Source organism: Penicillium verrucosum, assembly GCF_028828655.1.
Source record: "Penicillium verrucosum strain IBT 35672 chromosome Unknown utg000001l_segment0_segment0, whole genome shotgun sequence".
In the NCBI taxonomy this organism is placed as follows: Eukaryota; Fungi; Ascomycota; class Eurotiomycetes; order Eurotiales; family Aspergillaceae; genus Penicillium; species Penicillium verrucosum.
In genome coordinates this window covers 6,218,862-6,235,955 of record NW_026643210.1, presented here as the reverse complement: position 1 = coordinate 6,235,955, position 17,094 = coordinate 6,218,862, and the positions used below count along the sequence as shown (strand labels likewise).

Below are 17,094 nucleotides of genomic sequence, written 5' to 3'. Positions count from 1 at the left end.
TGCACACAGCAGATATCCAATGCTCTCGATTTCTTGTCCCACCATCTCTTGCCTCCTGTTGCCGCCTCTTCGTCGAAAAACATGCTCAAGAGTCAAGAGCTATTATCCCCCAGCAGCAGAGTAGACAGCTCCGGAGACCAACATGGCTGCAGATGCAAGCTTTGACTTCTGGCAGGGCAAGATTGGTACACCCCTGGCGATACTCTTGCGCAAAGCTGGCTACAACTTGGAAACGCAGTATGCGCACATGCGATTCATTCTGGACTGCACCGTTCCGGCCTTGGGGCCTGCGTACTCGCCCTCGGGCAATATTCTACCCTGGCAAAGCTTTATGACAGACGACCACACTCCTGTCGAGTTTAGCTGGGAATGGGGTCATACTGGCGAAGACCCGAGCATACGGTATGCCTTGGAACCGATCGGGTTCTCCGCAGGCGGCTGTCTGGACCCGTTGAATCTGCAGGCATCGCGAAATCTCATCAAAGAGCTCCAGCACACCGTTCCAACTCTCAATCTTCGCTGGTACAACCACTACGCGGAACGACTCCTACCAAACAATCATGCCCCGGTCTCGCAACATACGGCTTTGCTGGGGAAGTCCCCTGCAGATACCTCATCATCTTCTTTCATAGCCTACGACTTGAGGAGGAAAGGGCCCATGACAGTCAAAGCATATTTTATCCCTTCCGTCCGGGCAACCCATTCCAAAGTGTCGAACTTCGACCTCATTGTCCAAGCAATCCACAGCCTTCCAGAAGTTCGAGCCGGGGCATTCCAAGCTCTAGAGTTGCTGACGGAATTCACCCAGAAAGATCCTCTTGGCTCAGCACTGGAATGCGACATACTTGGTATCGACTGCGTGCCCGAGGAGTACGCGCGCCTCAAAATTTACCTGCGTTCCAGATGCACCAGTTTCGACTCGATCAGATCGATCATGACCCTCGGCGGTCGCATCCAGAGCCCAGAAAACGAGCGAGCCTTCCGCGATCTTTTCGAACTTTGGCAGGCACTCTTCTTCCCTGACAAGCAACAAGTCACAAGCACTGGCGGAGACTTACAGCCATGCGCCCATCGCACGGCTGGCGTTCTTTACTATTTCGACTTTTCCAAAACCAAACCAAAGCCGGTGCCGAAAGTGTACCTGCCCGTGCGCCATTACGGGAAGTCAGATTATCAGATCGCGACAGCGTTGTGTACGTATATGAAGCGAAGAGACAAGCAGCAAGAGGCGCGTCAGTATCTGTCAGCACTTGAAGAGATCTTGTAAGTCTCCCCTTCTCTCGCGCCTCCCGAGCCAACAGTGGACCACCATCGCTGACATTGTTTCCAGCACCAGTCGTAAACTCGAGAACAGCCTGGGCGCTCAGACGTATATAGCCTGCGCTATCAAAGGCGGCCAGCTCATGATCACGTCGTATATCAATCCCAAGATATACAGCAAGCCGACTAGCCATCTTTGAATTCGCCCCACACGCATACTGCGTATGGGTATTTTAATAAGTTAACGAGTCGAGAGGGCCCGACGAGACTGTCTATGTGGCCCGAGAGGACGGACGCGCGTATAGGTGTGCAAATAGACAGAAACAGCTACCTCACTCGCACTGAGGACCTGAAATCTACCAGCCAAAGTGGTGTCGTCCTAGTGGGGCAGGTACGGCCTGTCTTTGCTATCTCACTCGCACCGAGAACGGAAGTCTGGTTCCTGGAGTTCAAGTATGGGCTCCTAGGACTGCATGGGCTCCCAGGAATACCCGTGTCGTTCCTGGGGCCACCCGTCCGGTTTGTGAGGGTCTCACGTATACATAGAGGTGGATAATGTTTCAAGATGAATGATCAATATTAAGAACAACTATGGTTGACTCTAGATACAAGACGTAGCGCGAGGAAGCAAAAGAAAGGTAGCTTCCTCGCGTTCAGGGGAACTCATATACACCATGTGGGTCCCGCGTAGATCATATCTCCATCCGTTCCGTATGTTTCATGTATATCCCTGACATTACCCCCCTCCTAAACAACTAGGAGCTCCTGCGACGCCATAGTTCAGTAAGCGAAGGCCGATCTGGGCTCCTGCTGTGGAAGTCGTACAAGAGTTCGCCACTCCCTGGGACTAGGTCCTGTTGGGGTCGCCACGAAGGAGGGTAGCCTTTCCATTTCACGTAGTACTCCAGTCTTTTCTTTCCATGTCGATTCTTGGTGACGCGTGAATCCAATATCTTTTCGATCATCCATTCTTTTCTCTCGGTGTTATCTCTATTCAATCTGATTCAGGGTTGAGGGGATCCGAAGCTGCTGGGCGGAGCAAGCTCGTGTAGAACACGTCGTGAATTCTCATTACTAGGGGAAGCTCTAACCGGTACGTGGCTGGGCCTATGGCTTCTGCAACTCGAAATGGTCTAATGAACTTCTCCGAGAGTTTTCTGGCTGGTCTTTCTATACCCAAATTCCTTGTCTCTAGCCACACTTCGTCTCCTTCACGATACTATGGTGCTGGCATTCGGTTCTCATTTGCGTACTCAGCGTGTTGCGCTTGAGCCATGGCCATCTCCAAACGTAGTATTTCTGTCAATCTCGCCATTTCGTCCGCGCGAAGGCGTCCGCGGTACTGATATCCATCTGTTGCTTCGCGGGTAGTTTTCGTGTTCCTTGTCTCATTCGGGGATGTTGTCCGTACACGACGTAGAAAGGTGTCACTCCTGTTGTCGCCGACTGATGATTATTGATTGCAAATTCTGCAAGAGGTAACCAGTTGACCCAATCGTCCTGCAAATAGTTGACGTGGGCCCGGAGATACTGCTCTAGCCCTGCTCTAGCCCTTGGTTGGAGTACCCAGGGACGTGCTCAGCTTTACTCAGTGATCAAAAAGCGGCGAGAGGTGAGCATTAAAACGGAAAGGGAAAGGTCTCGAGTGCCAGGTAACTAGTTATTGTCCGGTACATAACTATGTCCAAAAAAGAGAAAGGCTGTTACCAACACCAATTGTGTTTATGCCAGGGCCATCCAAACCCCCAAAAATTAATATAAAAATATGCTTGAACGCCGGAGACAGCATACAAACTGGTAAAAAAAACCAACTCATGCCCGCATGTGTGCATCCATAGTCTTTCTCCACTTTGGGCCATTGACTCGCATCAAGAAGATGACGGAACTGCTCGCAAAACTGACAAGGCCGAGGATGGTGAAGAGCCATCCATTGCCGATACCATCGATGATCGGGGCAGTGACGACGGAACCGACACAGGAGAAGATGTTTCGCATGAAGTTGTTGAGAGCTACACCCTCCGAGGACTTTTTCGGCATGAATTCGGTGAGCATGGTGGTTACCATACTGAAAATGAGCATGGAGCCCATACCAAAGAAGAAGTTGGCAATCATCTGTCGGAGTTAGCGAGTGCTACTAATGTATCATGGGGACTATGTTGAGAGTTTACATACCGGAACAAGCCAGAAGACTCCCTTCTCCGCCGCCCAGCCATACCAAATCAGGGCTGCTGGGTACAAGAAAGCACCAAGCCATGCATTCTCACGCATTCGGTCTTCTGGTCGTAGTACCAGTCTGCCTTTCTCGTCGTATCGATTTGCTTTTCTCGCCTCCCGTTGCATGATACTGTCCATCCACTTGCCTCCAAAGATACTGGTCACCATGTAGCCCAGTGAGTTTGGAATATACAATAAACCAACGATGATGGTGGAGAAGTTATATGGTTCCCGTGCGAAGGTATGCTCAACACTGATATTGAGGACATACAGAGAACCGAAGGCGACACTGGCATAATACACACTGAGAAGGACGGGAAGAAATCGGAGGTAGAGAATGATTTTGAGTGGATCAATGAAGACCATCCTCATCGTCTTGAGCCACCTTGCAGTGGACCGAACAACCTGCTGCGACGAAACTCGACTCAACGGGCGGTTGATAGCTGGATCCTCGTCATCCTCCAGTCCAGCCAACACCGGCTTTTGCACGGCTAACGTCTCGGGAAGGGCGAACAATATAAAGATGAGAGTCAGAGCACCAAATGCCGAGAGGAACCACATGGTGCTCCGCCATCCCCAGCGCTGAGCTAGGAGACCACCAACAATGGGCGCAAACAATGGTCCGCACATCGGGCCTAAATAGAAGATACCCATAGCCCGTCCTCGCTCCCTAGGTTCCCAGAGATCGGCGATGGTGCCAGCACCAACCGCCTGGACAGAAGCAGAGGCGCCACCACTCAGCATCCGCATTACAACCAGCATTCCGATAGAATTCGAGATGGCACAAAGACAGTTAAATACCACGAAGAGAGCAAAAGAAGCCAGGTAGATGGTCCGTCGGCCAAGTCGTTCGCTGAATGATGACCACCACAATGGAAATATCGACATGGCCAGCATGTACAACGCAATTGACAGATTAGTGATGGTGGTTGTCGTATTCAACTCCTTGGTTACTTGTGATAATGAAGCTAACAGAAGATTGATTAGAGATGATCCGAGGAATACCCTATTTGTGTGTGATTGAAGACTTACGGAGAAAGATCGCGCTGCCCATTGGTGCTGTGGCTCCGGCAAGAGCGACGACAAATGTGATGAACCATTTCATTCGGCGAGTGTATGTCTTCGGATTTTCAACCTCTGCCACCAATGCCAACTGGCCGAACAAGCCTCTGCGCTTGAGTCGGGCGACCTTGATGGGAGGATCAACCTCCGTCAATTGGCGTTCTAGGCGTGGAGGATCCTCTGGGCCATGTTCTTCATCAGCGGTATTGCTGGATGCACCCGATAGGGAGTGGGTATCATTATTAACCTCGGGCTTTGTCTCGGCGTACTCGGCTATGATTGTCGGATGTTCTGTGCTGTCCGAGGATGCGATGTCGTTTGTCTCAGACTGCCTGTGCATATTGGATATATATGTGATGGGAGGAAAAGGCGACTTTTGCCAATTGAATATAAAATAAATCTGAATCCCAAAGAATAAGACTCATAAAGCTGTACTTTGTATAAGAGTTGAAGTCAAGTTGGGTCCAACAGTAAACAGCCCTGATCCAAGTAATTCAGTTGGGCACCTTCCTTGTAAAGAGCGTTGATCTACCCCCTCTCTGATATGCCTATTGAGATCAGCAAGAATGTAGTTACAAGGTTTAAATATATGGATGTGCCTCAGAAAGAAAAATAATAATAAAAAAGGGAGAGAAGATGAAAATTTAGAAGGCATTTGAAGATTCGACCGACAACGACCGACAGCGACCGAGTGTAGCTACATATGTAATAATAATATCTCTTGCAATTTAGGGTACCTAGGCACACGGTACCAGTGCTGGATTATTATCCGACATACCAACGCTAGTGGCTGTTCTATTCGACTACAAAAATACCGGATTATAGAGCCAGTCATCGTTGAGTGTGAGTTTGCCGGTCTTCCGTCGGCAAATCCTCAAGGCGACTCCATCCCGAGAGATTAGAGACTTACAGTGGTCTAGAGGTTATATGATAGGACAAAATCTATGGAATAAAATATGAAACATTCCAATGGCATCAGAAAGTATTTAATAGTCGCAATAGACTTCTCTTGGCTTTTATTATCCCTGCTTCCCCGGGTGCCACCATAGCTGTCAATATATACCCCAGAATCTTACTATTATTGTAAGTCCACCTACCACATCTTGTCCCACCATCTACATTCCGCATATACCTTTGGTACCTGGTAGAGCATGTGGTAGGCTTGCCACAATTATAGGACATATTCGGGTGTTGTGGTAGGTGACGGCGGACTCACCTGGGCAGCATGATTATATGACAGAACTGTCACCGAGGACAAGAGAGTGGAACTCGAATAATCCAGAAACATTCCTGTTTATATACGCCACCGGGTCATTGCCTCCAACCTCCTCCAATCCAGGTGGACCTCAAGAGGGCCCTAGAGCAGCAAGGAGGTGATTAATAAGCCTAGTAGACTGGGCAATGGATCCCCGAGGTCAACATGGCATAAAGACGGTGAACTCCACCGCATCCCTCTCAACACCTAAGAAGAACATCACCCCGTGAAGACAACATCAAAGATCAAAAACCAACATAACCATCCCAATGCAAACCAACATCAACCCGAAAGAGGTGCAGGCCCACCTTTCCCAATACACGGGCGACAAATACGTCGAGGGCTGGGCTTCTCTCTGGGACAAGGGTGACAATCTGCCCTGGGATCGGGGATTCCCCAATCCCGCCCTGGAAGACACACTCGTCAAGCAGCGCCCGACAATTGGTGCGCCTCTCGCTACCGATGCACAGGGCCAGTCGTATAGACGGAAGGCTCTTGTTCCTGGCTGCGGGAGAGGTGTCGATGTCCTCTTGCTCGCAAGCTTTGGCTACGATGCTTATGGTCTTGAGTATAGCGCTGCGGCGGTTGATGCGTGCAAGAAGGAGGAGAGTGATAATGCCAGTTGGTATCGCGTCCGGGATCAGACTGTCGGCACCGGGAAGGTTACTTGGATTCAGGGTGACTTCTTCGATGATGCTTGGTTGAAGGAGATTGGTGTCCCCTTGAATGGATTTGACATTATTTATGATTACACGGTATGAGTTCCTTTTTGTCCCTTTGTTGCTGCTTGTGTGTCTTATCCATGTTGTGAGATTCATCGCAATGCGGGGATATAGCCTCGGGATTTTGATAACAAAAATATTGCATCTGCTTTTGTCTATATATCATGTTGCTATGTTCACTGTTCTCTCGCTCACTATCATGCAGTTTTTCTGTGCTCTGGAGCCGTCAATGCGACCAAAATGGGCGCTCCGACAGACCCAGCTTCTGGCCCCTTCGCCAACGGGCAATTTGATCTGCCTCGAGTTCCCCCGCCACAAGGACCCCCAAGCCCCAGGGCCCCCGTATGCCTCTCCATCGGAAGCGTACGTGGCGCACTTGAGCCACCCCGGCGAACAAGTCCCCTACGACGCCAAAGGCGTCGTCAAGCACGAACCTCTACGGGCACCGAGCAAAGAGGGCCTGGAAAGAGTGGCGTACTGGAAACCAGAGCGCACGCACGAGGTAGGCCAGGGCGACAACGGGGTGATCCACGACCGAGTCTCGATCTGGCGCTGTCGTAACTAGATCAGCCGAAACCCCCAAGACAAGAATAGATCTGCCATGGCACAGTCAGGCCTCCACTGGAAATGCCAAGAAAGAAATGAGATTGTGTAGATCTGAGCTTAGGACTTCTTCACAAGGGCATTGTAATGTTCGCCGAGTCCGTAGGTGTGGCGATAGTAAGCGAGCCAGATAACGCGTTTGCGCTTCTCCTCCTCGCCCACGTTGTCGCTGTCCCCGGACTCAATCTTCTCCATCCGCCCATCCTTCTGTACAACGTTGATCTCCACGCCGTATGCTCGGGCAATCGCCTGCATCTCCAACTGCCCTCCCCACTCGGCGGTCAATTTGATCTTCCGGGTGTATGCCTCTAGGGGCTCTTCCATGAACGCCTCGAAGTCCTCTTTATGTTCCATAATGAAATCCGCCGTCACAGCTCGAACAGCTCGGTAGCCGTCATGTTGTGGAGAGGCGACTGTGTCGATGCGTGACTGTGTCGAGGGCTGGAGGACAATCCGGGTTGGGTCCGGCCGCAAGCCGAGTCCAGATTCGTCGAGTTGTTTGGCGACGGCTGAGTAGAGGCAGTGCCCATCCGGGGTCACTTCTATTTCCTTCAGACCCAGCTTTTTGAATACAGCGTCCATGACCTCCTGTTCATTGCCTCTGTAGTTTGTTTGGGTGGCGGCTTCTTCTGCTGCGGCGGCTGACTGCGCGGCTTGCTCAGCTGCACGTCGCGCGAGACGGGCTTTTTGGCGATTTGGCTTTTTTGAGTTGGATGCTGAGGAAGGCTCTGGGGTGGATTCGGCTGTTGGTTCTGCTTCTTGTGGCTCCTCGGTGGGTTTATCTTGTTTCGAGTCCTCCTCATCTGCCGGTTGATCATCTTCCAGATTGAGGTTTTCGAGATCTTCAGTCGGATCTCCGTTTAATTGTGCGATCTCGACCTGTTGTTTCTCGGACAGATCGCGCTGCATTTGCTCGCATTCATCGTTGATTCCTTTGCGAGTTTTCTTGGTGGCGGACTTTTTCTTTTGCGTGATCCGCCCTTGGAGATCTTTTTGCTCTTTGCGGTGTTTTGATAGAAGGTCGTCCATTGTGAAATAACGAAGCGAAAACAAAATAAACAAGTATACTGTAATGGGGGTATATGCTATGAACGAGAATAGCCTAAACACCTAGAAGAGACCCCGCGAAACCCTGACGATTTTGCCCTAAGTTGAGCCCCAAATAGGACTAGTGTATAATTACCGGCCCAAAGATATTCCATTCCCGCGTGCCTCGGCTTTCTCCAAGTACTCTCGGCCTCGGGTATGGGGGTGTAACGGGGGGAGCTACGAGGGAGAGATGTAACGACAGTAGCCTCTTGCCTTTAATTCTTTTGGTGTACTAAGTCTAAATCACAATCTCACAATGGATTCCACAAGTCTTTTCAACGTCAAGGTCAGACCACTACATACTATACCTCTCGGACCATTCTAACACGCTCCGCAGGGCAAAGTTGTGCTAGTCACCGGTGGAGCCAAAGGCATCGGTCGCATGATCTCAGAGGGCTATGTAACAAACGGTGCCACCGTCTACATCTCATCCCGTGATGCAAAGGCATGCGAGCAAGCAGCCAAGGAACTCAATGCCCTAGGCAAGGGCAAAGCCCACGCCATTCCGGCCAATTTCTATAAGCTGGAGGACGTGAAGAAGCTGGCCGAGGAGGTGGGCAAGCGTGAAGGCAGTAAGATACCATATCCAATGGAGACTAATATCATTTCTAACAACATGCCTCTTTCTTCTAGAACTCCACGTCCTCGTCAACAACTCCGGCTCGAATTGGGGCGCCCCATACGATGAATACCCCTCCGAGGCCTTCACGCGAGTCCTCACCCTCAACCTCCACCGAGTCTTCGATCTGACCCAGCTCGTTACACCGCTCCTAGAGAAGGCGGCTACACCGGGGGATCCTTCTCGCATCATCAACATTGGCAGCATTGATGGACTCCGTGTTCCCTCGCTCGAGACATTCGCATACAGTTCCAGCAAGGCCGGTCTGCACCACCTGAGCCGGGTGCTCGCCAACCACCTGGGCAAGCGAAACGTTACGTACGTATATATGCTGTGATTTGCTTTGCTTTCTTTGAGTATAGATGACTAATTTGGCTTGCAGCTCTAATACCTTGGCCTGTGGTCCTTTCGAAAGTAAGATGATGGCCGCTACCTTGGAGTCATTCGGTGATACCATCAGGGCTGGTGTGCCTCTGGGCCGCATTGGAACCCCGCAGGATGTGGCTGGGTCTTGCTTGTTCTTGAGTAGCCGTGCCGGTGCATTTGTGAACGGCGCCACTATCACGCTCGACGGCGGAAGTGCTGTCTCTGCCAAGTTGTGAGCAGTTGTATGAACGCTGTTTTGAACATAGTCTGTAAATAGCTGTGTTCATATAAGTATTCTTGATATTCTTTTGTTAGATGAATTTAAGCGTATAGTTACTCTGCATTGAGATTCGGAACAGAATCCCTGACATTCCAATGAATGGCTGATTACCATATTCGTCCAAGCCACAATAGTCTTGATTTTGGGTCACTGCTTTTAGCAAAGATTTGCAGTGATTTATATTTGCTTTTTATACATCGCATCTCCGGGCCTCGCCTTTTGAATCGTTTCCAAAATTGTTATCGAAAGGCTTATCAGCTCTGGAGCGGCAACATAAGTGGAGCGGCGACATCATCAATTGTGAATGCCGTCATTCCCTTCCCACCTCTCTTCCAGGTTCATAACATCTGTTTTTGTATCAAGTTTCTCTATCACTATCATATCTCATCCATTCTACAGCTTCAACACAACCCTTGAATTTGAGACTGTCTTAATCGCCATACAAAGATCCCCTAACTTTTCTGATCAGATCGTACCATTGGAGCACAATTACCCAGGTCATCATACAATATCAGGCCCATTGGAGCGCCTGTTCTCGCTGCTTTAAGTTTCTCGACTACCGGGAATAGTCGGTGTGGACGCATACCTGCGTAACGCACATTTGAATTTCAAATTGTGCCCTCCTTTCTTCTTCCGCCACACAGACCATGAGCTCGCCAGATGGGCGTACCCGGTCTGGTTCCAGCTCTACTGATCCTTTCTCGAATCCAGATGTCTACTATGGCAAGGAGGATAATATCAAGAAGTTCAAGGCGAGAAGACGTGCATTCTCGGTGGTAAGCAGCCATAACGCCTGATCGGTACCCCGCGGTAGAAGGTACATCAAGCTTATCTTTGTTTGACTGGGTACAGGGTTTGAACGACTACAGTCGCGAGGACATCAATCAATTCTTTGGAACCTTACCCTCTCGACGCGGTAGTCACGGTATGCTTGTTATAAATATGTCGGATATGCGGTTAGTGCAAGAGCTGACAGTAGTGGACAGATGAGGCATCGGGACAACCTCGGAAGTTCCTTATTGAGGTGGACAACACACTTGCAACTCTCTTGAAGCAGGAAGATACGGATCAGAATATGCAGATCACCATCGAGGACTTGGGACCTAAGGTATGCTTGATCATGTCCAACACTTTGAAGGCGACTGCTAATCGTTGTAGGTGATATCGGTCGGGACTGCAGCATCATCTGGACATAAGCGAGTTGATGTGCGAGGCACATACATGCTATCCAACCTCCTCCAAGAGCTTACAATTGCCAAAGACTACGGTCGCAAGCACATTATCCTTGATGAAGCACGACTGAGCGAAAATCCAGTGGCGCGGCTATCTCGTCTCATTAAGAACTCCTTTTGGAAGGCCCTCACAAGACGTATTGATGGATCCAACATTGAAGTTGCAGGTCGAGACCCCAAAGATTGGACTGCGGACCCGCGACCTCGGATCTATGTCCCGCCGGGTGCTCCAACGCAGTTCGAATACTATGAGCAGATTGCGAAAGATCACCCCGAGCTGCGTCTTGATGTGCAGATGCTGCCGGCTGTAATCACGTCCGATTATGTGATGGAACTTAACGACAAGCCTGGCCTCCTTGCACTGGCTATGGAGAAGAAGCTTAACGAATCCACCGGGGAGACTGATCTGGTCGGTGTGCCATTCGTAGTGCCCGGTGGTCGGTTCAACGAGCTCTACGGTTGGGATAGCTATATGGAGTCCTTGGGACTGCTTGTCAGCGACCGCGTCGACCTCGCTAAGGGCATGGTAATCAATTTCTGTTTCGAGATCAAGCACTACGGCAAGATCCTCAACGCAAACCGATCTTACTACCTCACTCGCTCGCAACCACCTTTCCTCACCGACATGGCACTGCGTGTCTACGAAAGAATCAAAACCGAGTCCGATTCCAAGGAGTTCCTGCGAAACGCTGTCCTCGCTGCCATCAAGGAGTACAATAGCGTCTGGGTTACCGCGCCTCGCCTCGACCCAGAGTCTGGCCTGTCGAGGTATCGTCCTGAAGGTTGGGGCGTACCCCCAGAGACCGAGCCCTCTCACTTCGTACATATCCTCGGCCCATATGCCCAGAAGCACGGAATGACCTTTGAGGAATTTGTCAAGGCATACAACTCCCGGACTATTGTCGAGCCCAAACTCGACGAGTACTTCATGCATGACCGATCCGTCCGCGAGTCCGGCCATGACACCAGCTACCGCTTGGAGGGCGTATGTGGAAATCTCGCCACAGTCGACCTCAACTCCCTGCTGTACAAATACGAAGTGGACATCGCACGGATCATCCGCGTACACTTCAACGATAAACTCCCCATCCCAGCAGAGTTCCGCACCCCCAAACCAAGGACATCGAAACCGAGTCCTCTGCAGTCTGGGACCGACGTGCACGCAAGCGCAAGCAGCGCATGGACCAGCTCCTCTGGAACCCCGAGAAGGGCATGTACTTCGACTACGATACAGCCAAGAAGGAGCGCACGGAATACGAAACCGCCACTACCTTCTGGGCAATGTGGGCTGGTCTCGCATCTCCTGCGCAAGCAGCTATAATGGTCGAAAGGGCCCTGCCCCGGTTCGAGGCGTTCGGCGGCTTGGTCTCTGGCACCGAGGAGTCGCGCGGTGCAGTGGGCTTGGAGCGCCCCAACCGACAGTGGGATTACCCGTACGGCTGGGCGCCACAGCAGATGCTTGCTTGGACGGCCTTCCTCCGCTACGGCTACCAGGAGGAGGCGGAGCGGCTGGCGTACAAGTGGGTTTACATGATCACCAAGGCGTTTGTTGACTTCAACGGCGTTGTCGTGGAGAAGTACGATGTCACTCGTCCTATTGATCCGCACCGGGTCGATGCCGAGTATGGCAATCAAGGCACGGACTTTAAGGGAGCTCCGCGTGAAGGGTATGTTTTGTCTTTTTTTTTTTCCTTTTTGTGGATAAGTTGGGTACTAATTCGATTACAGATTCGGCTGGGTGAATGCTAGTTATGTCTACGGACTGGAGATTCTCAATGCCCACATGAAACGCTCGTTGGGGACTATCACTCCGTACGAGACGTACCATAAGGCAGTTGTTGCTCAGGAGGTTTGATTGAATTTCGAATTTTGTGTTGCTGTTACAGTCAAAATTGTTGCACAGGGTTGTGTGAGCATGAGCAGCCAAGACGAGAATAGAAAAGCCCAAGTAGAAGTGGGCAAGATATTGGATCAGGACATCATCAGGTTGTGTTTACCCTGTCTAGCGCTGGTTTTCGGTTACGACTTGGCTTTTTGTCTTTCATTTTTTTCTAAGAGAAGCTCAATAAAATAAAAAAAAGAATGGTCGTTAATGTATATCTTCGGTTCACAGTATAATATGTACCAGCAGATGTATGTTTCGTACATGCTGCGATCTATTAACTATATACTTGTAGTAAATGGAGACCCCACCAAATGAGCTTCCAAGACTGGAGAGTATACCCCAGAACCACAACCCGAACCAAAGCGAAAATACGCCGATGGATACCTCGGTAGAGCAACAAGTCCCCGACCGAACAAAGACCGCACCTCAGAGATCCCGAAGGCGATAAGGCGTCATTATAGGGCTCTTCGCCACATAGGAGATCGATAATAAACGGGTGCGGAGCTAGGGATCCCTTATTTTCCCGAGGTAGTTCTCGTGGGCTCTGGGGCTGAAGGACTTAGTGTATGGGGCTATTTGTTTGTTTCTGGGTGGTCTTTTAGTATTCATTTTGTACAAAATTTCTGTTTAGATGTGTGGCAGTGTCGTTGGGTGTCTCGTTGTCTCGTTAAGCGTTTTCAAGCTTATCTGACATCTAATATTCATCCATGCAAGAGGCACGCGATTCAAGGTTGGGATATACAACATTGTTGTAGGTGAAAACATGGTACCAGGGATGTTCTCTTTAAACCTCTTACAGGGGATCCAAAGATACTTCGTTTCATGTTCTTGTTCCAAACCCCTGGTTTCAATTGTGTATGTTGTCGTTCCTGATCTACAAGTCTTATCGGCGCTGTATGCGGTTAGTTTGGAAGCTCAGTTGTGCCGAGGTCCAGTTCGTAGGGCGATTTTGAGACATTTTTCCTTTGATCAACCCGGTGGATCTCCTGCGATTGGATAGATGCATGTGCAGGTAATCTGGGAGTATCGTGTTTCCCGGCCTAAATTCGTGTAGATGTTAGGTCACGGAGATATATCCGGGTGTATGGATGACATATTGTATAATATGGAGGTATTACCGTGAAGATGTTGAATGGTGGATTGTGTAGTTTGTTGTTTCCAGTATATAACTACTTGGATCTACGCCTATAACCTTGGAAATTGAAGATATCAACACCGAAAAATTGCCGACATTCGACTTGTGGTACAGGTAAACGTCGAGTGGAGACTCGTCGAATACCGGGGCATGACAAGACGGCAAGGATGACTCAGATATTGTCAAGGTGCTCTGGACATTGTTTCTCTCCGAATAGCGGTGGTTTTGTTTTTATTTTATTTTTAATTGGCCAGATTGTAGCACGTATAGCTGAGTATTACGGAGAGAGTTTAGTCTACTTGAGACTATTCCCAAGTGAAGAAGATGCTCCGAATGTATACATAAGTTCAAATGATAGCACGTGAAAATTACCGTATTGTCACGGTAACGGCATGTGTCTTCGACGTCATCTGGTCTGAACATTTGAACATCAAACATCAAATAGTTAAACAATATCACACCAACTTGAACAATCAAGGACATCAAGGAATGAAAAGGGATATTAAAAGAAAAAAGCACTCTACATTCCTGTGAGATATGGATTATTGTGACACCAATGGAAGATTTGGCGTCAGCAGTGGCAAAGGGTCCATTAGACCGAGGATCATGACAGTCTGGATCCTCTCTTCCGAGCCCAGTTGTACCCGCTTTCCGCCTTTCGGAGCGCTTTGCCCGTGAAAGCTGAGAAAAGAGTCCACGAGTACCACGAGTGTACCTAGGCAATTGGAGAAAATGAGGAAAGGTATTCGCCTGAGTCCCGGTGAGCCGAGAGTTTACCGACTGTGACGCATTCGAATGTTCAATAAGTACCCCGGGCTTTTCTGGCTTGTGATCGCTTCTTCTTTTTTATTATAGTTTGGATTTCCCTTCTTACCTGGATATTCTTTTCTACATTTCTTCTAGTCTATATTTGTACCATTCTTTTCTGTATTATACCAAAAAGTCATGGGTCTACACGAAGATGAGGACCGCCAATTTGCGGCGGAGGTTCAGGCCGTTCAAAACTGGTGGAAGGACTCTCGGTGGCGCTACACCAAGAGGCCTTTCACAGCCGAGCAGATTGTGGCCAAGCGTGGTAATCTGAAGATCGATTACCCGTCCAATGTGCAATCAAAGAAGCTCTGGGGTATTGTTGAATCAAACTTCCAGGTAAGTTTAGCAGGGAAAGGTGGACCCTTCATGATTCTATAGATGCTAACGATATACTTCACGAAAACAGAACAAGCAGGCCAGCTACACCTACGGATGTCTTGAGCCTACCATGATCACTCAAATGTGCAAGTTCCTCGATACTATCTACGTCTCTGGCTGGCAAAGTTCGTCTACTGCTTCGTCAACCGATGAGCCCTCTCCTGATCTGGCCGATTACCCCATGGTACGTTAAAATATACTAGCGATATCAAAAGTAGGCGCATACTTACAATTACCCCACAGGACACTGTACCTCGCAAGGTGAACCAACTGTTCATGGCACAGCTTTTCCATGACCGCAAACAGCGCGAGGAGCGCGTTACTACCCCTGCTGGCCAGCGAGGAAACGTCGCCCATGTCGACTACCTGCGACCCATTATCGCTGATGCCGACACCGGACACGGCGGTTTGACCGCTGTCATGAAGCTGACGAAGCTGTTTGTCGAGCGTGGTGCCGCCGGTATTCACATTGAAGATCAGGCCCCTGGAACAAAGAAGTGCGGCCACATGGCCGGCAAGGTCCTTGTCCCCATCAGCGAGCACATCAACCGTCTGGTTGCCATCCGCGCCCAGGCCGATATCATGGGCTCCGACCTCCTGGCCATCGCCCGTACCGACTCCGAGGCCGCCACCCTCATCACATCGACCATCGACCACCGCGACCACGCCTTCATCGTCGGCTCCACAAACTCAAGCATCCAGCCTCTTAACGACATGATGGTGGCTGCCGAGCAGGCCGGAAAGAACGGTGCTCAGCTGCAGGAAATTGAGGACCAATGGATCGCCCAGGCCGGTCTCAAGCTCTTCAGCGAAGCCGTGATCGACACTATCAACGCCGGCTCCAACGCCAACAAGAAGGCCCTGATCGACCAGTACCTCACTGCCTCCAAGGGCAAGAGCAACACCGAATCCCGCGCCATTGCCAAGAGCCTCACCGGCGTCGACATCTTCTGGAACTGGGAATCCGCCCGTACCCGCGAGGGCTTCTACCGCTACAAGGGCGGTACTCAGTGCGCCGTCAACCGCGCCGTCGCATACGCTCCCTTCGCCGATCTCATCTGGATGGAGAGCAAGATGCCCGACTACAAGCAAGCCAAGGAATTCGCCGACGGTGTTCACGCCGTGTGGCCCGAGCAAAAGTAAGTTTTTGTCTCCACTGAGTTTCTCCCTTATACTATGTTGTAGAACCTTTACTAACAAACCCCGCTAGACTCGCCTACAACCTCTCCCCGTCCTTCAACTGGAAGAAGGCCATGCCCCGCGACGAGCAGGAGACCTACATCAAGCGTCTCGGCGAGCTCGGCTACTCGTGGCAGTTCATCACTCTGGCTGGATTGCACACCACCGCGCTTATCTCGCACCAGTTCGCAAAGGCATTCTCGCAGAACGGCATGCGCGCCTACGGCGAGCTCGTCCAGGAGCCGGAGATGGAGCAGGGCGTTGACGTCGTCACCCACCAGAAATGGAGTGGTGCTAACTACGTTGATAACCTGCTGAAGATGGTTTCCGGTGGTGTTAGTAGTACTGCTGCTATGGGTAAGGGTGTGACCGAGGATCAGTTCAAGAACTGATTTTATCGTGCCGGCTCATTGTTGATACCCTGATGGTCTTGGCTGTCTATCTTTATATATGTGCTTGATGTCTTGTGATGTCTTGTGTTTGTTGATTGTGGCGTTTTTTTTTCCCTTTTTCTATACGATCTTGATTTGATTCCCTGTCGGTCTTGCTCTCCTGTTGGATGGTGGACCGATTTTATTTTGCATTTTGGAAATCACAGCATATTTGATTCTTTAGCTTGAATAAATGTGATTATTTCGGAGATATTCTGGTGAATTTATAGATGGAGGCCCGTAGAAAAGCTCTGTATAGCGGAAAAAAGGGTGGTCAAAGAAGGGTAGGGAATCAGGCAGGCACTTGTCGTTGGTTACTAAAGTAAACACAAGGGGTGTTCTACAGTATTCCTCAACCCTTTCGTATCTAAAAAGAATCCGTGCGATGCCAGTCAGATGGTTGCTTCACGCCGGCTATTTTGAACCAATTTGGCATGACATCTTCTCCACAATCGGCTTCAATGAAACCTCCACCCGGAGCGGGTCTTCCTTTTCGAGACGAGTTCGGCATTAGCCCAATGGAGTACATTCGCCATGAGTCCCATAAAAGTACACCAGATCGTCGATAAGG

General features: G+C 50.1%; 7 protein-coding genes across 7 annotated transcripts; 5 read left to right on the top strand and 2 right to left on the bottom strand.

The window, feature by feature from the left end:
- Window positions 1-142: 142 nt before the first annotated feature.
- On the top strand, window positions 143-1,460 carry N7516_002311 (SirD; the record flags this gene model as incomplete). Its single annotated transcript, XM_057215031.1, has 2 exons — window positions 143-1,263; window positions 1,331-1,460. 2 exons carry the CDS (start codon window positions 143-145, stop codon window positions 1,458-1,460), a joined length of 1,251 nt encoding a protein of 416 aa, XP_057076914.1.
- A 1,612-nt stretch (window positions 1,461-3,072) lies between these two features.
- N7516_002310 (MFS transporter) lies at window positions 3,073-4,876 on the bottom strand (the record flags this gene model as incomplete). Its single annotated transcript, XM_057215030.1, has 3 exons — window positions 3,073-3,372; window positions 3,433-4,442; window positions 4,507-4,876. 3 exons carry the CDS (start codon window positions 4,874-4,876, stop codon window positions 3,073-3,075), a joined length of 1,680 nt encoding a protein of 559 aa, XP_057076913.1.
- A 1,184-nt stretch (window positions 4,877-6,060) lies between these two features.
- Window positions 6,061-7,078, top strand: N7516_002309 (putative thiol methyltransferase; the record flags this gene model as incomplete). Its single annotated transcript, XM_057215029.1, has 2 exons — window positions 6,061-6,546; window positions 6,719-7,078. 2 exons carry the CDS (start codon window positions 6,061-6,063, stop codon window positions 7,076-7,078), a joined length of 846 nt encoding a protein of 281 aa, XP_057076912.1.
- Window positions 7,079-7,176: 98 nt separating this feature from the next.
- On the bottom strand, window positions 7,177-8,145 carry N7516_002308 (deubiquitinase OTU2; the record flags this gene model as incomplete). Its single annotated transcript, XM_057215028.1, has 1 exon — window positions 7,177-8,145. The coding sequence occupies one exon, from the start codon at window positions 8,143-8,145 to the stop codon at window positions 7,177-7,179; it is 969 nt and encodes a 322-aa protein (XP_057076911.1).
- A 316-nt stretch (window positions 8,146-8,461) lies between these two features.
- N7516_002307 (short chain dehydrogenase/reductase family) lies at window positions 8,462-9,441 on the top strand (the record flags this gene model as incomplete). Its single annotated transcript, XM_057215027.1, has 4 exons — window positions 8,462-8,491; window positions 8,543-8,777; window positions 8,839-9,142; window positions 9,207-9,441. 4 exons carry the CDS (start codon window positions 8,462-8,464, stop codon window positions 9,424-9,426), a joined length of 789 nt encoding a protein of 262 aa, XP_057076910.1. The 3' UTR covers window positions 9,427-9,441.
- A 676-nt stretch (window positions 9,442-10,117) lies between these two features.
- On the top strand, window positions 10,118-12,557 carry N7516_002306 (alpha,alpha-trehalase; the record flags this gene model as incomplete). Its single annotated transcript, XM_057215026.1, is given in 6 exon segments — window positions 10,118-10,246; window positions 10,323-10,395; window positions 10,457-10,578; window positions 10,629-11,835; window positions 11,847-12,369; window positions 12,431-12,557. 6 exon segments carry the CDS (start codon window positions 10,118-10,120, stop codon window positions 12,555-12,557), a joined length of 2,181 nt encoding a protein of 726 aa, XP_057076909.1.
- A 2,110-nt stretch (window positions 12,558-14,667) lies between these two features.
- On the top strand, window positions 14,668-16,484 carry N7516_002305 (isocitrate lyase 1; the record flags this gene model as incomplete). The annotated part of the gene is made up of 4 exons (XM_057215025.1): window positions 14,668-14,871; window positions 14,942-15,097; window positions 15,157-16,052; window positions 16,124-16,484. The coding sequence occupies 4 exons, from the start codon at window positions 14,668-14,670 to the stop codon at window positions 16,482-16,484; spliced, it is 1,617 nt and encodes a 538-aa protein (XP_057076908.1).
- Between the last annotated feature and the right edge of the window lie 610 nt (window positions 16,485-17,094).